General features: G+C 51.2%; 1 protein-coding gene across 1 annotated transcript; it reads left to right on the forward strand.

The window, feature by feature from the left end:
• Positions 1-2,066: 2,066 nt before the first annotated feature.
• On the forward strand, positions 2,067-2,779 carry LOC103804969 (serine/threonine-protein kinase 35; the record flags this gene model as incomplete). Its single annotated transcript, XM_009077603.1, has 1 exon — positions 2,067-2,779. A coding segment is annotated over one exon (713 nt), but the record flags the coding sequence as incomplete, so codon positions are not given.
• Positions 2,780-23,904: the final 21,125 nt, after the last annotated feature.

A 23,904-nucleotide genomic window follows, 5' to 3' on the forward strand; every position in this document is an offset into this window, starting at 1 on the left:
AACCATGGCTTGTTGGAGCCAACAGGTCCTGGCTGCTGTTGAGCCAGTGTTTGAGCCACTTCCTGCAAGACGGGGCTGTCAGAGTGCTGTGTGGATGTTCCCACCTGGATGTGTGTGAGGGACATGGGGCTCTGTCACGTTCTCTGATTCCTGGCAGAGGAGAGCCAGACCCTCCTGCTCCTCATGTTGGGGCTGTATGGGTGCAGAGGGGAGCAAGAAAGCTGAGCCCTGTTGTCCTGCTGCGATGTCACTGGGATTTATCAAACCAAAGTGGTGACAGTGGTGTGAGCTGGGGCTGTCCAGTTGTGCCAAGGTCTCTGCTCCCAGGACAAGCAGCCTCTGCTTCAGTTTCCATGCTATCATGCCAAAGGGTGACCTGCACCAGAGAAGCTGCTTTTCCTAGTCAGCATTTTAGTCTCCAGAGCCAAACTGTCCTGTGCTGCTCCCAGCTGGCCCTTGGGCTTGCATGCTGAGCCCTTCTCCAGCCAAACTGGGCCCCCAAAGTGCACACAGTGCCCCAGGTATCTCCAGCCTGTTCTTCCATCCCCCATATCTAACCTTCAGACCTAATCTCAGCGGAAGATTGCTGAGGGCAGGGAGGTGCAGCCAAATCCTTGTGTTGTGCAGATTTCCATTTCCATAGCAGTAGCTATGGATACAGACTGTTTGTGCAAATAACCAATATTCCCACCCACACCGATTGCTGACCAGAGCAGCCCAGGGCTGAGTGTCCCTAGTAGTCCTTGGCTTTACCTGCTGCTGGAAGTTTTTTGCTTTCCTAGATGCTCTCTAGGGCTTTGCTCAAACAAAACTCAACTTTGTCAAATGGGTGGAGTTATTTAACTGCTTCCAAAACACTTGAGTTCAGCTATGGGATTTGTTAACTGTGGTAGAGGTGAGTGGTGTCCTCCAGCTTCTCCCTTACGATGCTTGAGGGTTAAAGAAATTAATTTTGAGAGCAAAATGATGCTCTGGTGGTGTGTGCAGGCTCTGTCTGTCACTTGGTTGGTCTGGAGGAGGCATGGGCAGTGGGGTTTGCATCCTGGCATCAGCTGACAGGGCCAGGTCTGCTGCCAGTGCTCCCTGGGGCATCCTGGCATCCCTGGGGAGCACTGGCAGCAGCCCTGGCCCCTTAGCTGATATGATGCTGTTGTGTTCTCATATAACTAATTTATGTGCAAGACAGTCCTTTCCTTGGCAGGAGGTTTATGGAGTAAACCCTAGATTTAATGGATCAGCCCTCAGGTGCTTTGAGCTTAAAGAGCTCAGTTTGATATCTGGTGAAGGAAGAAACTGTTTGGGATATAATATTGAGTTGTAGCAGCAGTTACAGTCATAAACATGGCTGAGCTTACACTCAGCAAATGTTGTTTGCTGCTTGGAATTCCAGTTTCCTCTCATTAAAGACTTGCTGGCACTTAATGAAAGCTGGTTGTAGTAGCAGAGCTCCCCCAGCACAAATGCAATGCTTAAATGCACAAATTTGGTCTGGGAGGTTCCAGTGGGCTGCAGGGTTTGGACACTGGTGTCACCACTCTCAGAGAAGCTGTGCTGCCACAGTGTTAAGGGCTGTGATTTATTCCAGTAAAGCACAAGGCATGAGCCAGGCTTTGTCCCCTGCAGCAGAGCTCAGGTGGGAGAGGAGGTGTTCACATAGAACTGATTTTTTTTTTTTCCCCACTGTAGACTCTGCTAGTTGTGCTTTTAGCCTCTGCTGCTTTGGCTATCAGAGCCTGGGGTGAATGGCCTGATTGGTAGCACTGAAGAAGACATGTTCTTGGTCTCGCTGTGCTTTGCTGGAAAGAGGTCCTGAGCTGGCTCTTAAGTGGTGGGCTCAGATAAACAAGGTGCTGCTGGTGTATGGTGCTCAATGATATCCTAAAGCACTTGAAGCCACAGCAGTGCCAGCATCACTGCTGGTGCCCTGCAGTCTGATAGGTCCTGCTCATGTTCCCAAAGCCTTTGCTATCCACCTAAACCAGACCCATTCCTTGCCTGCCCTGGGTTACTGTGGACTTTTTTTGTAATGTGTCTGAAAAACACACCCTTTTATCCCTTTTGGTTAGGTGAGAGGATCCTGGGCTATGCAGAGGAGCCTTGCTACCTGTGGTTTGTCATGGAGTTCTGTGAAGGGGGAGACCTCAACCAGTACGTGCTCTCCCGAAGACCTGACCCAGCGACCAACAAGAGCTTCATGCTACAGCTGACCAGTGCCATTGCCTTCCTGCACAAGAACCATATTGTGCACCGGGACCTGAAACCAGACAACATCCTGATCACTGAGAAGTCTGGCACCCCTGTGCTCAAGGTGGCTGACTTTGGGCTGAGCAAGGTCTGTGCTGGCCTGACTGCTCGGGGCAAGGAGGGTGGGCATGGGAACAAAAATGTGAATGTGAACAAGTACTGGTTGTCCTCAGCCTGTGGCTCTGATTTCTACATGGCACCTGAGGTCTGGGAGGGACACTACACTGCCAAGGCTGACATCTTTGCCCTTGGTATCATCATCTGGGCCATGATTGAGAGGATCACTTTCATTGATGCTGAGACCAAGAAGGAGCTGCTGGGAACCTACATCAAGCAGGGGACCGAGATTGTGCCTGTTGGGGAAGCGCTGCTAGAAAACCCAAAGATGGAGCTGCACATCCCTCAGAAACGGAGGACTTCCATGTCTGAGGGTATCAAGCAGCTCTTGAAAGACATGTTGGCTGCTAACCCGCAGGATCGACCTGATGCCTTTGAGCTTGAAACCAGAATGGACCAGGTTACATGTGCTGCTTAAATTCAGGGCAGGGCACTGCTGTGCTTTGCAGCTGGGTAAGTGATATGCACTTTTTGTCTTATTCTGTCTGCTGTACTGGCCCAATAGTGCACTTTGTAGTGACACAAAGGACTCTTTTATGTTTCCAGAGCTATTTCTATAGTGACTCATTGCTTCAGAGGTTGTTTTCACCTATTCTACTGCAAAAATAAAGTAGAGGTGGGAAACAGAACTAGCAGCTGCATGTCCTGCCACTGCCCAAAGACCCAGTGGAAGGGCTGGGCAGGAGCCCTGCTCCTTGGAGGTCCTGGCCAGTGGCTGAGACAGGCTGGTGCATGGCAGAGAGACTTGTAAGCACTTGGTATAAGCTTTAGGGACATCTGTCTCTCCCGGAGGCAGGGAGGGAACTGCCAGTTCTGCCTCCTCTGCTATGTGATAAAATTTCTGCAGTCAGTGCTGGGAGCCTTCACTGTCTAGCACCATCCCCTTCCCCTGTGACACTTGGACAGGACACCTCGGGGTTTGGTGAGCAGGCACTGAGTGGCACATCTGTCTTGGCACAAAGCTGTTCCCTTTACTTTCACCTGCAATGCACATGGGTTGGTCTTGTGGCTCTGTTTCATTTCCCTGTTAAAGGCAGGAGGACTTCCCTTTGGTGTGAAGTGCAGTGGCCCAAACGCAGGAAGACACTTTGGTCTCCAGCATCTGTTTGTAAACCTGTGTCTGCTCAGGAAGGAAGCTTACAAAACAGCAGTGCTCAGATTGAACTCAGCTCTGTTCAAGCACAGTCTCTTCCCTTCTCCCTCCAGCTTAGTTCCGAAATAGTCTCAAGCTCAGAAGTCCTAATCATGAGGCCTGGGTGGTCACACATGGTCTGGAAGCATCCCCAGGGATGTGGTGTCACTAAGCAGACACACAGAAGGACTGGGAGGTATTGCCTGCATGGCAAAGCTGTATGTAAACAGGAGCTGTTACTAGGGAGAATCACAGCCAAACATTTCAATGAAACCGAAGAATTACAGATTACCAGGGGTGAGGCTGATGTCTTCCCAGTCCAGTTCCTTTCTCAGGCTCCTGCCTACCCGTCACTGGTCCCAGGAGATCTCTGACAGCTTGCCTGTCTCAGGTGCTGGCATTGCAGTTTGTGTCCCCAGCACTTACCTCATCCCAAAACCACACAGAGCCAGCTGGACTTGAGCAAACCATGGATTCAAGAGGGCAAAGAAGGAGGAAATGGCTTCCCTGGCCAGCACTCACCAGCCTCCAGCTGATGGCTGTGTGCCTGGCCCACTCAGAGCAAGCCTCCAGCAGCAGTTGGTGGGGAAGGTGGGGCCATTTTGGCAGGTTTTGCTAAAAAACCTCATTGCTGCCCACCTGAGCTTTCCGTAAGAAAGCTGTGTGTTGCCCATCCCCTCCTGCCATGTGCCCAGGTACACTGTGCTGTATGCAGAGAAATAGGGATATAGAAACGGAAAGACCTATTGGGTGGGTCTTGTTCTGTCACTGTTGGTTTGTCCTAACTGGTCCGCAAAGCATCCTTTTCAAACCCTCCCTCGCATGAAATATTCAACACCTTCGAGGTCTCAAGTGCAAGTAACTGATTTAAGCGGCGCTGCCTGAGGCTGGGGCTGGATATTGGTGCAAGTGAGGGCAGGGGAGTGAATCTGCAGAAATGTGAGCCCTTAAGATGGGTGTGGACCAGTCCTGGGGCGAGAGCAGACACCCAACCTTGTGCCCCGGGGCGAGGTGTGGGGCCGGTTGGGCTGTGGGAGCAGCTCTGCTGCATGGAGGGTCAGGCCAGGCTCTGCCATCTGTGCTGACATGATGCTGCTGAGTTATGCAACCAGCCCCTGCCCTCCGGGGAAAATTCATCCTGCGCAGATCTGCGGAATAGTACATGAAGGGATAACAAACACCGAGGGGACAGTCCTACCCCGCGGCTGTTTGCTCAAACCCAGCTGCCTCCTGCAGCCCCCCCTCCCCATCCGTGAGTCTGCACCCATCGCTCCGTCGTGACACAGCTGCAGCAGCAATGGATGCTCTTACATAACCCAACCTGGCACATGGAGCGTGGTCGCTTGGCCCAGATAGAGCCCAGCACCAGCCATATGTTCCCTGTGAATTTTGCCTCGCTCATGGGGCAGCAAATATTTGGTGGGCTGTGCTGTAGAGTTTTCCTAATGCCTGGTGTGGTTGTGCATTCAAGTCAGCCTTCCTCTGGCTGCTATTAAATGCAAATCTTAAATTGGAAACCTGCTTGAGAAGCTTAAAATGGGATTTAGAGCAGGGCCTGAATTCTGCTCTCAGGTAATTTTAGTTGACCGAGAAACTCATGTAACCTCTTCCAACTTATTTGTGGCACTGGCGTGTAGCTTTGCCATGCTGCTGGGTCATGCAGTGAGTTCTTCCCCAGGACAGTTCAGACCTGGACAGCATTGGTTGATGTCATAACCTGGAAAACTGTAACCCTTCCTGACCCAGGGAATTGGAGTTTTGCTTATTCTTTGCTATGCCACTGACCTCTTCTGATTTCGCTTCACGTCTCAGCAGCTTTGCCTTTAGTTTTGCCATGGATGCTGCACGAACCTGCCAGCTTTGTGCTCCATTACCCTTCCAAACTGCAGATAAGAGATGTCAGTTCTCAGACAGGAAAGTGTTTCTGGCTTGGTTCCTGCTGGACACCAGGGTGCCTGAGGTGGAGATGACTCCTTATCACCTTATGAGCACTTGCTGGTGGCCCTGGGGCAGTAGTTCCCTGGGAAAAACAAAAGTTTCCTCCTTCTAATTTGAACACTGTGCTGCCCCACCTTCTGCAGAAGTTTAGATAAAGCCAGGCTTATCTACAGCTCTCTGGCAGCATTACCTGCCACTGAGAGTTGTGGATTTAAGAATCTTAGTAGTTTTGATTTGCACAGGACAACAAACTGCAGTGGTTGTGGTCAGTGTAGAAGACAGCTTGTTCTGAGAGATCATAATCCATGATATTTTTCCTGGATAAAACAGTTGGTCTCATTTTGTGTTGGATGCTCAAGATGAATGGCAGGAATCTGTGCAGGCTGCAGCATCTTGGGAAGGTGTCTGACAGCTGAGACCAGCCTGGCTCTCTCCAGCACTGCTCTGTCACTTGGTTTGATCATTCCAGTTTCAGCTGAACGTGGCTGTTTGCATTTGTATTGTTCTCCTCTTTGCATTTTCAACGTGCACCAGGAGCTGATGCTGAACAGGCTCATGTGCTTGCCCTGCATGACAGTGTCTGTCCCCGGCCAGAGCTCTCTGGTGCTGTGCCCAGCCATTCCCAGCATGGTTGATAAACTGCTGCTGCCCTGTGGAATTCCGGAGCTGGAGGGCAGACAGGGATTGGACACACAGCAGCAGCTCTGAGAGCTGTTGGTCAACGGGGTTGCTGCATCAAGTTAGATCTCATATGTTAGTGGCACTCAGCTCAAGTTTTACCCACTGGCCAGTCAAAGAACAGCTGTTTCACTCCTGAAACAATGTTGGTTTTGACTTCGGACTGTTTTAAATGTGGTTTGTGGATCTTGTCCTGTGGCTTTTGTCTATGCCAGTAAAAGCAAAGTCAGTTCCTCTTCTTGACCAGTGGGTACAACTTTGCTGGGCCACCCCATGGGGTGGTGACACCCTTCTGAGCAGTGTTGATTCTACTTGGGGCAAAACAAGGCCCTGAGGGTGAACTGGATCATGTCACCTCTGGCCAAATGTATTAGTGTTTGTGTTTGCTGACTGTCACCCCTGCTTTGCCTTCTGGGGGTGGCTACTGTGGTTGGATTTAAGGATGCTCCCAAAGAGCAAATATAGATACAGAGCATGAGGAAGGACTCAGGAGATTTAAATCAGGCTCTCGGCCCCCTTCTCTTGTACTCTGTGTTCCCACACAGGGCAGATAATGTGGTTAGCACGAGAGGATGACAGGTTATCTCTCCCTCCCCTGTGCTGAGTCCTCTGCCGTGCAGACCCCATTGCCACCTCCCCTCTCCGTGTGACCCACGCATTGGTGTCATCTTCTTTGCGTGCTGGGTGAGGACTCCATGGGCTGCTGGTTCACATCCTGCTGATGCTGAATGAACATTCGAGCTGATTAAAACTATAAGTGGCATCAGTGGAGGGATTAAAAGCTCTTGAACAAGCCCCTGCAACAACGTGCGTCAGTGGAGTGAGCTCTCCTGTCTCAGAGCTGTGAGCTTGGGGCTGCTCAGGCAAATGCCTTCCCTGAAAATGCTCCTACTCCAGGGAAGCACACACAGAAATGCTGCCCTACTTGCTAATGAAGCTACATAACAGGAGAAGTCTTCCAGAAGAATCCTTGTGTGTTTGTCCCTGACCTGGTGTCCGGGTGCCTCTTGCCGCCTCAAAGGCGTTTATTCCAATAGCGGCATGTAGAAGTGGCATCTCTTGGTTAACCTCTCCTGAAAAGGAGTGTGCCCGTGGCCCTGCCTTCTGCTCTGAGCAGCTTCTTCCTTTAGAAATGTGTTTCTCAGGCATAGATTTCTTTAATGAGATTTCCGAGGGCTAAGGGATTGGAATAATTTGCTGGGCAGTGGCATTTTTTCTGCAGTCTCTCCTTCTGCTCCCTTGGTGTCTCTGCAGAGCCCCTGCCCAATCGTGGTGGGGGAGGACCTGCCCCTGCTGAAGCAGGGAGCTAAATCCACTCCCCAGTTTTTTTCCATGTAACAGGTTAGAGCTCAAGTTTGGGGAAAAATTAAACTCCTGATAACTCCTGGAAAATTACAACCCATGCACAGCATGAGGGGTGCTGGAGTGAAGCAGAGTCCTCCCCTTGGGTTGAAGGTTTGCATGTGTTTTGGTGACTTCCAGCCCCATCCCTTGCTGCAGGAAGCACTCGAGGTGCCCCTGGACAAAGCTAACAGCAGTGGGGGACCCCCAGCTCCCTACATCAGGCAGGTGGGTCCCAGCTTTCATGGAACCACTGCTTTCCCAGAACAACTGCTGCCCTCAGCTCTGCTGGTCCCTCCTCAGGAGTTTGAGACATCCTGAAGGATGTGTTTCCAGTACAGAAGTGGCATCACATGCATGTGTGCTGTTCCCCTGCTGGGTCCAGCTCTGCTGCTGGATGGGATGTCCACAGGGAATTTGCTGGGTTGCACATTGTGTGGAAAACACTGGTGGCTTATGTGCAGAGTTGAGCATTTCCACGTCCCTGAGCTCAGGGGATGGGAGGGTGCAGTGCCCTTGCTGCTATGGGGACTGTGGGGGAATGCTGTGTGTTGGGACTATGGTAAGCACAGGGATTGGTGCAGCAAATACCTGCCTCTTCTTCCCTAAAATTCTTGTCACTGCACATCCTTATGGATTGAGCTGCAAACATCCTGCTCTGCTTCCAGTCACACCAAACTGGATTTTACCCACCTCTTGCAGAGCCACTCAAGATGCCCAAGCTGCTGCTGACGCACTGGGTGAGCAGTGCAGGGCATCTCTGGGATCACAGCTTGTTCCACCTTTCCCAGTGGAGGACAGGGAGGCCAGCACTCATGGGTGCATCACATGGAGCCTCAAGGCCAGGCTCTGCTGTGATAACACTTGTCCTTGTTCCAGCAGGACTGTCACTGCAGGGAGCCCTGCAGGATGGGGCTGTGTTATGGGTGTGTGGGGCGATGCTCAGCCCCCACATTGGGGCAGCTGGATGTGTGCTGACCTTGGCAGTGTGCTCCATGCACTGCTGTCTGAGTCACTCTAGGGAAGGAACTGACTGTAAACTGAGCCCTGTTCCTGTCTGGATCGATAGTAAATGCACTGTGAAGTAGAGAGATGTGGCAGCACCCGTTTTGGACCAACTGGGACCAGTGGGCAGGTGGTGGGAGTGCGTGCCCTTTGCAGTAGTGTCCCACACCCCTTCGTCTAGCAGCTGATGACTGGAGTCACAGTGTAGTAACTGGGACAAAACACTGACAAACCTGACCTCTCTTTCTTCTCTCTTGTTTTCTCTTGCAGATTTATTTACCAGGGACCCATAATCTTCATTATTTGTGTGCAACGAGGAAGTCAAAGATAAGGGAAGAAGATGATCTCTGGTCTGCAGGATCTCTGGCAATGTGAAATCTTTGGGTGTTACTTTGTTTTGTTGTGGGGATGTGGGAGGGGGCTGCAGGGGTGCAAGCTGGCAGCTGGTACACTCACAAGCCTCGTAAACAAGATCCAGAGAGCAGAGCTGCCCTTGCCCAGCCCTCCCTGTTGTCTCCTGTTCTGCCGTTTGACTCAGTAGATGTTTCTAGAGATGTGGTTCCGTAAGGGAGGGAGTGGGAATCAGCAGCCTGGCAGTGAGTTGTGCTGCCAGGCCCCACTCTGAATCCAGCTGGGCACAGTTTTGGGTTTAAAGCTATTGATTTTGCCTAGGGAAAATGGGAGCAAAGTTAAAATTAGGTTTACACCATCAGTGCAGTGCTTTAGGAAAACTGAGTCTCTTGGACCAGCAGCTAAATAATTTCATAGCCATACAGCTCCTGAATAGGTGGGTGCTGCCCAGGCTGTGAGCAGTTGAGGTTAGGATAGAGTAGGATAAACAAGCTGGAAAGCCATTTGGCAAGGCAGGTCTGCTGCTGCAATGGGCAGACCTCCCTCTCCCCAAGATGGATTTCAGTATGGTGTTTGTTACTGTCTTTCTATACAGAGAGGGAACTGGGGAGCTGCTGAATACTTTTCAGGTCAGCATTGTCTGCATGCAGGAACAGAAAACAGTCTACTGCTCTCATCCATGTAATGGCAAACTTTGATTGTTAGGAACAATACTGGGGAGAGGAGGAGGTTTGGCCTAAATAGCTCATGGGCTGGATTCTAGCCTCCCATGGAACACTTTTCCTTGCTAGCTGATGATCTCCAGGAAGCAAAAGACAATGCTGCTGTTCATGGTGGGTTACAGTACAGTACAGCTCAGGTAAGGAGATTGGAACCTCAGGCTGAGCAGTTAATACTCAATTTCCTTGCCTATATTTAAAGCAAAACACTATTCTGGGAATCCCCCCTTGTTGATGATCTTCAGACTTTGCTCACTGTAAATGCAATGTAAAGCACCACCTCTTCTCCACCCTGCAGCCTTTGAACCATCTAAAATGTTTCTCACCAGGTTAAATCACCCAGCAGTGGTTTGAGGAGTGGCTGGTCTGACCCAGCATTGCTCCTTTGCTCCCAGGTTGCTCAGCCCAGAACTGGCCATGGCCACAGGCAGGAGGGGGTCACCCAACCCCCTTGTCCCTGGCAGGGACAGGCTGCAGCTTCCCTGTGTCATCACTGGAAGGTTCCTAACTGGCAGCACCTCCTTGTGTCTCCTCAGTGTACTTTACTGACCTCATGGGAATGAATGGAAATGGAGGAAATTCAGGTGGGCTAAGGCAGTGCTAGAGCAGAGAAAAGAGAGAAGGGCTCCTTTCTTATCTTCTATCTATTCCAGGACACAAAGCTAAAGGTTGTGGCTGCAGGAAGGCCTGGTCCCTCTTGGGAGGACCAGGAGACTCCAGACCATGTCTGGGACTTGTGGAGGTTTGGACAGCAGAAATTCAGCACTAAGCACTTGTTCTCACGCTGCTCTTGTGTTTGTCCCTAGGGATGCTTCTGTGGGCTGTGGTTGGGTAGGATTCTCCCACAGCTCCCTGTGCTGCATCGTGCAGGACAGGGAGAGTGAACCTTGTAGCTCACAAGTGCAGTGTTAGTGCCCTGATCACTGGACCATCTTTCCTCCACCTGGCAGCGCCTTTGCTCCTGACTGTTACAACTGTGCTAACCGAACCCTGGCCTGAACGGGTGTAGTAAGAGGGCTTTGTCTTCCCGGCCCTGCTCATGTGGCTTTCCCTGCTGGAATGGCACCTCAGCAGATGTCACATTGCAGTTGAGGAGCTTCCTAGCAGGAGGAATACTACGCATGAAAGGCAGGGGTGAAGGTGGAAGGAAGTGGGTGGGTTGCTCACTGGAATCGCTACCTCCAGCCAGCTCCCTGCTCCTCTCTGGGGACAAGAGCGAGCCTGGCAGCCCCTGGGAGGGTCAGCCCTCTTGATCCACCACTGTTTCAGGCCATCTTCAAACCACACTTGTCCACCTCAGCTTTTGCATTGCAGATGTGTTTTTAAAGCAATTTGATGTTAGTGAGCTAGACCGTAGTGCCTTACTTAGGATTTAGTGATCACTTCCAAGGAGGAGACCTAGGGCTGCTAGCCTTTGGCCAATGTGGATGTTTCCCTGAATAATTTGTCCTTTTAAGAGCATTTTTCTCTGATGATTTTGCTGCTGTTTGTGCTCCACTCCCCAGGCTATGTAGGAACCTGCCTTGTGTTTACAGCTCCCCACATCTCTCCTCCTGGTTACTTCGGCCCTGACCAGCACTCCCTCTAGAACAAGATGGGAATGGGGAACTGCTCAAACCTGCATGTGCTGTGGGATGGAGGATGTTTAGGCTTCTCTTCCCAGGTGGGTCTAACAGACCTCACCTGCCCAGCTCCTGCAGGCTGAACTTCTGCCTCACTGTGGATGTTTTTGGCATTTGGATGCACTGCTGGGAAAACCCAAGCTTAAGAGAGCAGCACCAAGCCTGTGGCCCATTGCCCAACCCAGGGCCAGGCTGTTTCTGTCTCTTCCTGGCCTTAGTTAAGCGGAGCATCCAGGTGCCAGGGATACCTGGTTAGTGTGGGGGGAGTCAAGCCCCCCTGCACAGAACCTGCTGCCCTCTAGGCTCATGGGACCCCAGCCAGTGCCCGTGCCAGGGGAGTGATTGTATGAAACTGTTTACTTCTGACTTTGCTGTTTACAAGAGGGATGTGGGGTGGGTGGGGGGAACAAGCCAAGCCTCAGGAGGATTGGGAAATGTGTTGTCTGCACCAGCCTGCAGCAAGGCCAACACCACCAGCATCGTGCAGGTGTCATGAGGATTTCCTGGCCAGCTTTGGTCCATGGGGAGAACAGAGGTGGCTCTAGCCTCGAGGGGTTAGTTTAGCTCCCCTTTACCCCTTGCTGCTGTGTTTGAAGTTCAGCAGTGCTAGTGACAGATAAGAGTTAGCCCTGTGGTCTTCCTTTACTCCTCAGGACCCAGCTCCTTCACATATCACAGGCTCCCAGAGCCTTTCTGGAGCAATAAGATGTAAAACAAGCATTACCATCGTTGTGGAAATCCTCTGTTGTGTGCAGTGTCTGTTTCCGTATGCAATACGAGTCTGGGTTTAAGCCTGACAAGCAGCATGGGACAACTGCTTCAGGGCACAAACTGGGATTTGTTTCCCAGGGCTTTCTGCAGGTCAAGAGAGCAGGGAAACATATTGCTGCTTTCCTTCCTTCCCTCAGGCCTGTGCTGCCTGAGCCTCACTACAGCTGCCTGGGACAGTGAGGGACTCCTGGTCTCTTTAAGCAGTGCTGACATGGGATGGGTCTGTGGTGCACAGTCCCGTGCCAGCTTGGCTGTGCCACAGGAGCAGGCTGTAGGCTTTACCCTGCTCCTTGAAACCCCCCCATCCCATCAGCCAACCATCCCACCAACCAGGGCAGCATTTGGAAAGCAGAGCCCCTGATCCCTTGGCAGCAGGATGCAGTCAATGTTTGTTCCTTCACCAAGGCACTGCCAGGAACTGTCAGTGGCACAAGGAGAGCTGTGCCAGTGGCTCCTGTGCTCCTCGGCTGGTTATGGGCACATCCCAGCGTGTGGCCCTTCATGTCCAAAAGCATTTCACACTTCACAGCAGGGATGGTGGGTGCAGCTGGAAGGGAAGTGCAGGGAGCTGCTCTCTTCAGCTGTGACCTGCCAGATCATTTCTATGCAGACTGCCCAAGTGCTTTTAGCTCCAAGGGTGATGTTTAGGCTGCTGGAAGAGCTTACAGGGGCCACATGGAAGTGCTTGGTGTCCCCATTCTGGCGCCTGTCCCCTCCATAGCAGCTGCCCAGCCCATCATGGGCCTTCAGCTCACCCAAGAAAACACAACAGCTTTGCAGGGGTGACCTGCTTCCCTGCCACACTCCTGGGGAGCTGGGTGAGCCCCAGGTTGGGGGCACTCTGCCCCAGCCCTGAGATGGGCTCCCCCTGCTCCCCACAGCCCCCATACTGAGCTAGCAAGATCAGAAGGCTTAAACCCAGACTCTAAACTAAAAATAATACTAGTAAAGGAATCTGTATTTTCTCTTTTTTTTTTTGCACAGAAGCTGGTAATCTAGGACCTATGTGTGAACAACTTTATATAAATATTTTTTGTACTTGGTTTACTCGGGTTGAGATGTCCTATTTAAGTTCTTTGAACACTGTGGATCCCCTGATGTGTATGAATGGCAGAGGCTTTGTAAATTAAGGGACGTTTGTGTGAATAAAGCTGTTTGAAGGGGTTGAAAAGCCACACACAAGTTGAAACACGAGCTCTGTGTGTCTGTCCTTGGCCGTGCTGGGTTGGAAAGCTGTCCCTGGCAGCAGTGGATGGACCAAGGCCCTAAAAGCAGCTCCAGCTCCATCCTGGAGGGCAGATCCAGCTTAAGCCCAAAGTAGACTAACTGGACTGACCCCAGGGCTGAGGGCACTAAACCAAGGCACAGTGGCCAGTGCCAACCGGAATGTGGCTCCCTGGCATGCAGCACTTGTGGCCCTTTATCCATGCCCTGGATTAGGATTAGCCCTGTTCTTGCTGTAGACACCAAGTAGGCCACAGCGATTAGCAGGACGGGCAAGCTCAGCCTCTTCCCGCACAGAAACACCTCCCTGTCCTGCCCCTTCCCCCTTGTCCTGCCCCTTCCTCCCTGTCTGGCCACTTCCCCAGCACTGCCACGGTTTGGGAGACAGGATGAGCAGCCCCTTGCCCAGTTGGTTGCCTGCTCTGGAGGTGGCTGCAAACCCAGCAAGGAAAAATGTCCAGGAGAACTGCTGCTTTAGTTGCCACAATTTTCCCTTTACACAGATCCTCTGCCCCAAATCCCACATACACAGGCCAAAACCAAGCTGGTCACAGCAGCTGGGAGCTCACTTCGCCCCATTCCCAGCTGTGCCCCCCAGTGACATCCATGATGGGAAAAGCACCACGAGGCTGAGCCATGAGAAGTTTTCCTGTGGGTGATGTCCACAGATGTTGAGCAGCTTGGGGCCATCCTGAGCTGGCGTGGGGCACAGGGTGTCCCAGCCCTTGCGTAACGTCGCCGCAGCCTCGCGCGACCCGAGGCAGCCGCAGGACGTGCTGGGCGGCCTGTCCTCCCTTCCCTCTCCCCTGTGGGCTCCCCCCGCACACCCATCAGCATTGTGCTCCCTAATCACTGCCGACAGGAACCCAAAATGGATGTTTTCAGCCCAGTGGGGCCACAGTAAGGATGATCAGCCCCAGTCGGAGCGATGCCGAGGGGTCAGAGCTGCCTCGCTCACTGGCCAGCGAGGGGGCCCCAAGCTGTGTTTCCTCTGGACCACTCACCTTCCAGCTGGGTTATCTCAGGTGTTGGCTGCATGATACACACTGTGAGGGCAACCCTGGGTGCTCAAACAGCCCTCCCAGTCCTGCCCAGAGCATCCTGCCTGTGGGATGTTATGTTGGCTCCAGTCATGCTGCCCTGCAGTGTGGGACAAGCCTCGTGACTGTCCCTGTCCTGGTGGCGAGTGCAGCTTCCGAGAGTGGCTGTGCCACACTGCTGTTCCCCACCAAATCTGCTCACCCACAAAATCTCTGTCTCAAATGCTGCTGCACCTCCAGGAGTGCTTATGCTCTTGCAACTTCCCTCTGGTTTCAGCTACACCACTGACAAGGATCATGTTGCTAACCTCCAGGTTCGTGTGCTTCTCTGTGACCACATTACATGCTCTGTGAGCCCCACAGCCCCTGGCCCCCAGCTCAGCCCTTCCTAAAGGGGTGAAACTGAACCCCAGCAGGAGCTTGGGGTGGGAGCCTGGGTCACCTTGCACGTGTGCTGCCACGGTGCTGCGAGGAGCTGCTAGGGGCAGGTGACTGCTTGGCACAACCAAAAAGCAGCATTAGTGAGAGAAGTTGGTGTCAGTCACCAGGAGAGATATTTCACTCTGGATTTGCTCTCTGGAGACCTGCTATTTCACATGCAAAGAGGTTTGCTGAACTCCACAAAGACGCTTCAAGCACTTGACAGCTGACAGAAGTATCCCAGCACCAGTCAGCGCCTGCCCTGTGCTCCTCAGGGACTGGAGGGGCACGTGCTGGGGCAGAACTGCACGTGGCAAAGGCCGTGGCCAGGCAGCAGGACCAGGGTGGGAAAGGCAAGGACACACCTGGCTGCTATAGTGGCCATGAGGCCAGTCACAGTCCTGAATGCCAGCACCAGTCACAGTCCTGAGTGCCAGCATCGACCTCACCCCAGAGGGATTTAACATCAGACCAGAGGTGAGATGCTGCCACCCTGGCTTTGCTTTCCCTCTTCCTGCTTCCACACAAGGTAGGAACATCTTCAAGAGCCTCCTCTCCATGGAGGCAGTGTTTTACAGCTGAAGCACTAAGTCATCCAGCACAAAATATAAGTCCATATTTCTTTTAAGATCTCTTGAGCCCCTCAAGCAGCAGCCACTTCAGCAGCCCTGACTGGACCAGAGCGACACCAGCTGCTGCTTGAGCTGGTGGGAGGAGAGCAAGGGCTGTTGTTTTGGCACAGGACATCCATCCACCTCATCCCCACATTGATGAATTGCTCCACTTTACCCGTGTCAGGCTCCAGCACAGCAGAGGATGAATAGCTAAAGTTGCACTAAGCCCACACACTCCATTGAGCTGGGAGGTGACTCAGACGAGGCTCTTGGTGTGGGCGGAGGTGACAATGAACGCAAGGGACAAAAAAATGAGTGAGCAGGGAGTCTGGTCTCCCCACTGACCACCACACTGTGAGACAGGAGCCTGGACCCTCCTCACCCTCTGTCCCCGTTTGGTGGCAGGACAGTCACAGAGGTCCTCGGCATAGGAACAGCACAGCCTCAGTGCTGTGCCACATGGCAGATAAGGCCATGGATGGCACCAAGCTGTCACTTATTAAACACCTTTTATCCCATTGCACACAGTATCACAAAAGCTCTCCAGTGTCAGCTCACACAGGATCAATGCAGCCTCCAGTGTGTGTGGGATGGCTGTGGCCACCCTGTCCCTCCTTCTGCAGAACCCCAGGAAGCCCTAGGGATGCCTGTCCTACCCAAGGCACCCATGGGATGGAGCAGGGGGAGCAGCATTGCCCAAACCACCTCCTGATTCCATCCAAGGCTTCAGAAAATGGAATTTTTGCCTGCTATCTGCCTTGAATGCAGGATGCAGGGTGCCCACCCCATGCATGCCCCACGGCAGGGACGTGTCAGAGGCAGCAGCTTCACCCAGAGCCACTTCAGGTCAGTCTCAGTTCTGTTAACAAAAGCTGCTTCTTCAGCTAATTTCCTGGCAGAGCTAATGGCCTGTGCCCCTCTGGGGACCCAGCACTTGCTGGGAGGCAGCAAGGGAGGGAATTAGGAACTTATTTCCTCAGCCAGGGATAAGATATTTAAATAAGCTTCTCAGCCAAGAACTTTTATTTTATATTTTTTTACAGGTTTTGCTAGGGAATCTTGTTCTCCAGAATTGCATCCGCCTCCAATCCCACGTAAAGCTGCCAAAGGCTGCACTTCCCCCGGGACCAGCCTGCAAGCTGTGGAGATGGATGGGATGACATGGGCATGACTTCACCTTCTGTCCTGCTGCTGAGCTGTCAGGATTCCCAGAGGAACTCCCTGCTCTGGCTCTGCCCTGCCAGCTTCCTTGCATTAACCCTCCAGACCATAGCCATGGAGTGCCACAGCCCCTGCCCCAGCACTTGGCCTGGATGAGGCCCAGGGATGAGCATCCCTGTGAGCAGCAGCAAAGCCTGACAGCCCCACAGTCACTCCTGTTTAGCCCAGGAAGGACCACTCTCTGTGGTCTTGTGAAATGCTTGTGCCCCCTCTGAAAAACCTTCTGGGAATCAGTGAGGGCACCTAAGTGACCATTCAGGGTTCACCTCTCCTCCATAAATCCAAGCAGGTTATTACCTTACCTTGAGCCTCAGTCTCTCCTTGTAACACAGATATTTCCCAGTAGTGGCCTTGTGTCATACCAGCATAGCTTTCAATGGCAAGAAATAAAAGCCCCTGCCTTGCTCCTGCCCTGGGGGGTTTGCAGCCTCCCCTTGCTTGGAGACCGTTGTGGGATCAGACACTTTGGGCTGATTTATCCATGTGAGCTGGAAGCCCAGAGAGATGGAAGGGTGCCTGAACCAGCCAGGAGATACATCACAGGACACAGGCTCCAGCTCTGCCCATCCTGCTCTGTGACTGTGCTGGACACCACGTTCCCAACAGGATAAATGCTCAAGCCTTGAGCTGTGTCCATGTCCTGTTCCCTGGGGAGGGCAGACACTCAGGTCCCTGGCATTAGCCTGGCTGTGCTCCCTGCCAGCCACAGCCCTGAGCAGGGACCGACCACAAGTGATGACCAAGGAACAAGGCTGCAGTCTCAGCAGGTTTCCCACTTCCCATCTTTGCTCTCTGTCCCACACCCAAGCAAACTTGACTCCCTTGGAAAGCTTTCCTGGAAAAAGAGGGATGCATGCTCACTGCTGGGATGAGCCTACCAGCAAGGGCTGTCTCGTGGGGTCTGGGACAGGACAACCTGCCTTGAGCTAATGCCCAAGGACATCTGTCTTGCAAAGTGCAGCACAGCACAGGGAGATCCAAACGGGCTTTTGATGAGCTTCCAGCATGATAAAGGAGCTTCCCTGACCCCATTCCCTGAGTGAGATCATTGGTATACCAATCCTGCTGCAGCCTGAGGCTCAGACAGGCTCTCAACTCTCATGTCCACATGTGTCGGGTGCTTAAATCAATGTCATCACCGGAGAAAGGAGGGTCTGGCAGCCTTTGGTGCCAAAATCTGTCCAGTCTGTCCAACCACCAGGAGAGGAGAAAAGGAGAACTAACGGGCGATGGCTCTGGAGGAAGTCTCGAGCTCTCAGCCCTCCAAGTAGCAGATTGCAGCTCTGGGCTCACACCAGGGAAGATTTCTGCCCCAAACCAGCCTCCAAACCCCCAAATTTATTTGCCTGCCGACCCAAACTCTGCTGGGTCCAGGCTTTGGGACTTCCCTAACACCATTAGTGGGTGTAATGAGCTGGAGATAATTGCTGCCTCGGGGACACAATTAACTCCTTCCTGCCCTGGTCCAGCTGGGGCTTTTGCATCCCACGAGAGCAATTCCCTGCGGCCTACCTCCCAGGTTCCTTAGAAAACTTCCATCCCTCGTCTTTCTCAAAGTGAGCCTCTGAATCACAGCCTAATGAACACCACGAGTTCACTGATGTGTGGCGATGATTTAGATTTGGAATATATCGGGAATGTATAATTTATTTCAGGTATTTGAGGCACCAGTGAAACCGGGAGCAAGCAGTGAGTAAATCAGTCATACCCTTGTGATCATGGGGATTGCAGCCTTTATATTGCTCTGAAAAACCTGCTCCCACGGAGCTGGGTGAAGATGAGGAGGGATGGGTATTGCTTGGAGCTGCAGGGACAGTCAAAGACTCTGGAGGAGATGTCAGGAGGCTTTAATGACAGTGCTGCAGTGGGGACACAACCTCTCAGAGAAAGGTCAGTGCTGGACAGCCTTCTGCCCTGGGACAAGGACCACCCTGAGCCAGGTGCTGCCCAAAGAGTTGCTCCAACCCTGGCACCCACATCCATCCACCAGGTACCACCTGGAACCAGCAGAAGAGAAACCAGACACAGAGTTCAACCTCCTCCCTGCCCCTGTGGTGTTTGTCTTTGCAGCAAATCACTATTTCAGAAATGCAGAAGATGTGAAATATGAAGGCAGAAATTGCCAGCGACTTTTAATTTGGCTTCTGCCAATTTTTCTGTTCCAGCTATTGATTTTCCATAAAGATTAATCCCTGCTCCCAGCCCTCTCTGACAGACACTATCTGGGTGTTTTGCTTACCCTGAGTGTGGAAATATATGTTTTATTAAGTGTCAGAGCTCACTAATGAGAAGAGGGAGGAAAATCAATTGTCTGCTTATATCTTGATCTCAGACAGGACTAACAAGTTCTTTATTTTGATGCTGTGGACAGGAGGGGCAGAGTGACAAACAGAGTGACAATAGCTGTCAGCTCTGCCACAAAGACAGCACAGCTGATGAGGGGGACAAAGGGGTAGGTGGTGTTGAATGCTTCAAACATTTGTGTGTGTATTAATTCAAAGAGATTCACAGAGTGCAATAAAATCCTATAGCTGAATTGATCCCTGATGCAAAGTGATGGAAAACACTAACATTTCAGCTGCAGACTCTAAGCATGTTTATGATCCATGCTCCTAAAATCAGGAAAACAGCTTGGCCAGCTGCTCAGGGAAGGGGCAGCCAAAGGGATTCCATTTTTGCATGCTAAATTTGGGGTGCAGATTAACATTTATGGCAATGAGAAGTACAAACAAGCTCAGTGCAAACCTCTGCACAACTCCAGCCATAAACCCTGATTCAAACATGCACCATTCTGTGATCATAGAAAGTGCTCAGGTAACTTCCTAGCCCAGCCAAAATGAGGAGCAAACTCCAGGACTTCACCTTTGCTGTGTGAGAAGCTCAGCCAGGGCACTCAGTTCAGCTGTGCAATACTTCCATCTTCTACCATCAGCTTTTTCAGGTCAGTTCTGGGGTACAGAACACCCTGAACAGCCTTGACCTTGTCAGCTCAAAGGTAGACAGAGAGCTATTAAATAGAAAGACTTCATCACATCTTGAGAAATAATGGATGGGAGGGAAATGTCCAAGGGAAATGGACACAAAGCACAAATCTTGCTTTGAATGCCTCATTAAAATGCTCCATGGTCTGGAGCATCTCTGCTCTGGAGACAGGCTGAGAGAGCTAGAGGTGTTCAGCCTGGAGAAGAGAAGGTTCTGGGGACATCTTGGAGCACCTTCCAGTACCTAAAGGCACTATAAGAGAGCAGGAGAGCAACTTTGAACAAGGGAGTGGAGTGACATGACATAGGGGAATTGCTTTTAACTGACAGATGGCAGGATTAGATTGGATATTTGGAAGAAATTCTTGGCTGTGAGAGTGGTGAGGCACTGGCACAGGTTGCCCAGAGAAGCTGTGGCTGCTCCATCCTTGGAAGTGTTCAAAGCCAGGTTGGATGGGGCTTTGAGGAACATGATAGGAGGTTGGAATGAGATGAGCCCTTCCAAACCAACCAACCCATTCTGTGATTCTATGAGTCCATGATTCCTCTCTGGGCACCTGGCACAGGCTCCAGTTGGAACAGGAGGTTAGCTTAGCTGGGCCTCCACAGGACTCTTTTTCATACTCTCAGAGCACTGAGGCCAAGGCAAAAGGACCATTCAGTTCTCAGCATGCACAGTCCAAACAACAGGATCCAAATCCATGACATGAGCATGAACATTCATTTCCTGCAGAAACTTGGCATTATTCTGAATACTGATTTCCTCTGGCCCTTCCCCCCCAATCAAGGCCATCAACCTGCTTTCAGTCATACTTGTTATCTCCCTTGTCTGTTAGAGAATCACACCTGACAATGGTATAGTTAATCTCTTGGCAGCTGTGAAATGAAATGGTAAGCTCTGGCTGCCTTGAGAAGATGCATTGATTTCTTAAAATGACAGATTGCCTCCTCCCTTGATGTTCAAGCAGGAGCTCAGGGTTGGTGTTATGGATCCTGTCTATCATTCAATTAAAAAAGCTCAGCAGAGATGCACCAGCTAAGTGCACCAGACAGCATTGAGGCTAAACCCTGACCCAAAGATTTAATAGCAGGGAATATCAAGGCACCTTCAGCCCAGGATGCCTGTCCAGTTTGCTGGTAAACTCACTAGTTGTATTATGGAGCTTGCCATCATGAACCAGACAAATCACTCTCTTCTCCACACTAACACAGCTGACTGGGCAGTTGGGTCCCACAGCAAAGCAAAGCAGAAAAATCCCTTCTTCCCAAGCAGGAAGTTTGCTGCACTTAATAGAACAGTTTATATCCTATTTTGACACAGCTCTTTAAAAAAGGATTTTGTATATAAGTTAACAAAACTCCTGACACTGTGAAGCAGCCTCAGGCTCACTGTGGAGAGTAAAGCATTGGTGTCTGGCCTCAGATGGAAAAACTCTCCAAAATTCACCCTTGAAAAGGAAAAAGACTTCACTCCCAGCACACCATAAGGCCCAGCAGGTCCTGTGCATACCACAGAACCATCCCTGCTTTCTGAGATTTAGGTTAGATCCTAGGAAGAAATTCTTCCCTGTGAGGGTGGTGAGGCACTGGCACAGGTTGCCCAGAGAAGCTGTGGCTGCTCCATTCCTGGAAATGTTCAAGGCCACATTGGATGGTGCTTAGAGCAACCTGGTCTAGTGGAAGGTGCCCCTGCCCATGTCAGGGGGTTAGAACTAGGTGAGATTAATGGTTCCTTCCAGCCCAAACCAGTCTGTGATTTTAGATTCCATGGTTCTATGATTCCATGGCTTCATGATTCTCCAACTTCCATGACTCCACGATCCTCTTGTGGTGCAGCAATGGGCATTTGGGCCACCTTGCTGTACACAACCTGTGTCACTGCTTTGGGATCCACAGCAGACACGTCTGGTTTAATGGGCAGAGCAGACTGTGGCTGTGCTGCTCTCCCCACAGCTCCTGGTGTCCCTGAGCCTGCAGCCACGGAAGGTACGAGGGACTGGGGGCATCTGGGAAGGAGATTACTGGGATTTACTGGCATCACTGCCCATGGTGGTGGAGGTAGAATGGGATGAGCTTTAAGATCCTTCCGACCCAAACCATTCTGGGATTCTATGAATTATGGAGGGGAAGGTATGAAGGACTTTGGGGCTTGGTGGAGCCTCATCCTTGGGTGGTTCAGCTGCAGCTCTCTGGGTCTGGGGGGCGTTGAGGGCAGGTGGGACCCACAACCCTGATCCTGGGCTGCACTGGTACTGGGGTGACTGGTCAGGGCTCACAGGGCATGACAGAGTGGGTTTGGGCTCACTGGGGCTGTGGCATCCCCAGGCTCAGCCTTTGCAGACAGGGCCAGGGCTCACTCACTCCCCAGCCTGGACAGCAAGCAAAGCTGCAGCTCTACGAGGGACTGAGTCCCTCAGCTCCCCTGGGTGCCCCTTCAACCTCTCTAAACCATGGTCTGGGTGAACACAGAGCCCCACAGCCCCATCCTTGGGTGCCTGCATCCTCCCAGCCTGCAAACACAGCAATACTGCAGGGAATACAGCCAGCCCTTCCTGGGGAAAAAAAAAAAGGGATATAAAAACAGCAAGGGAAAAGAAGCACAATGACAGCTCATTCTGTGGGCAAACAAACTGCTCTGGAGAGCCAAATCCCTCCAAGAGTGGGGAATGTCACCTGGTGCATGTGCTGGCCCTGCTGCTCCATATGGGATGCTGGGAGCTGGCAGAGCTTTGGTTTAGGTGGGATTTTGTGGGAATAAAAAAAAAGTAAAAAGGAAATACAGCTTGTTTTTTTAAGCTGACAGCTCTCTTGGAGAAAAAATGTTGCAAATGAGTGACTTAGTATAAACTGTGGTGCAGCTCGGGGCCAGACAGCTGAAAGGTTTACAAACGCTTGGAATTCCTATGAGGAAGTATTAGCTGTTACAAACCTAGGGAAAATGAGGCTAAGAAAGATGACTTTGTCAAGTAGATATCACCATCTAGCTTCTACAGGGCATGTAAGAATGAAAATATGCCAGTTAGATCTTTCAGAATTCTGTATTTATTTCATTTTCAAACCAAGCATGTGCAGCTTGTGAAAGCCACCTCAGCATCCAGCTGGGTTTTCATCACAGCATCACTCACAACAGGGACACAGCCGTTTGTTTAGCTAATTGCTGTTTACGGTACATAAGCTGTGTGAGCTAAAGCACAACAGAGAAACACCTTCCACCTTGGCTCAGAGAGCACCACCAGCCAGGGCACATCTTTGCCAGTAAATGAGGTATGAAATCATCCCAGAATGAGTTGGTTTGGAAGGCACCACCATGGGCAGGGTCACCTTCCACTGGACCAGGTTTCTCTAAGCCCCATCCAGCCTGGCCTTGAACACTCCCAGGGATGGAGCAGCCACAGCTTTTCTGGGCAACCTGTGCCAGTGCCTCAGCACCCTCAGAGGGAAGGATTTCTCCCTAGTATCCTATCTAATCCTGCCCTCTGTCAAATTAAAGCCATTCTCCCATGTCCTGTCATGCCCTTGTAAACAGCTAAAATTAATCCAGCAGATGTGATGCTGCAAGAACCACTGCCTAAACATCTTATAACAGTGAACTATCACCTGTTTTCAGGTGCTTTACATGTTTCATTCTCTTCCTGTGCATGGTTGATAGGCTAACAACATTCTACAAGACAGCAAGTAGATCTCATGGGCTGAGACAATGGAAATGAAAACAAAAGAAAAGGTAAGCAGCACATCACTGAAAACACTGTCAGGTTATGGCTGTCAATCCACTGCTTGAAGGCAGAGGTGCAGGGAAAATGCTGTGATTCCTCTGGGAAGCTGTGGTGAGGTGGCACTCAGTGTATTGCTCTGCTCTGCCTGCTGAGTACCAGCTCGTGTGGGGGCAGAAGGTTAATTTGAATCACCAAGGTGATTATGTAGCTGTAGGAATTGGCTGAGAAGATGGGTCTCAAACCTCAACAACCTGGCAGATTACAAAGAGAGAAAAATAGACATCTCCAGAGAGGCAGAAGAATGGAAAGAAATTGCTTACAGGAGTACAAAGGCAGCTAATTAGAATGAAACAGAAGATAATAAGATAGGGAGACATTTTGGCAGAGTGTATCAGAGAATAGTTCCTGTCAGCGAATCTATTAAGCAGTTGTAGAACCTCTCAAGGTGGGGTGGAAGGAGAGTAGTTGGTTGGAATATATAAAAGTAGATGATACAAAACATTCAATACCATAGAACTATAATGGAAAATTCCTCTGGAACTACATGTAGTCTAGCAGTTCTTTCCCATCCGTATAAGCTAAGCTTTAATTAAGAGAGGAGTCACAGCCATGATTATACACCCTCACAGCTGCTTGTCCTTTGGTTCTTAATGTTATTACTGCTGCTTTCCTACACAGCACCTGAGCTTTGGAAGCATGGCTGAGGTTTTGAATGAGACTGAAACCAGTTCAGAGAGTACAGTGCCCAGCACAGAACGGTGAAAAATACCAGC

The sequence above is a fragment of the Acanthisitta chloris genome, unplaced genomic scaffold, assembly GCF_000695815.1.
Source record: "Acanthisitta chloris isolate BGI_N310 unplaced genomic scaffold, ASM69581v1 scaffold25886, whole genome shotgun sequence".
NCBI lineage: Eukaryota > Metazoa > Chordata > Aves > Passeriformes > Acanthisittidae > Acanthisitta > Acanthisitta chloris.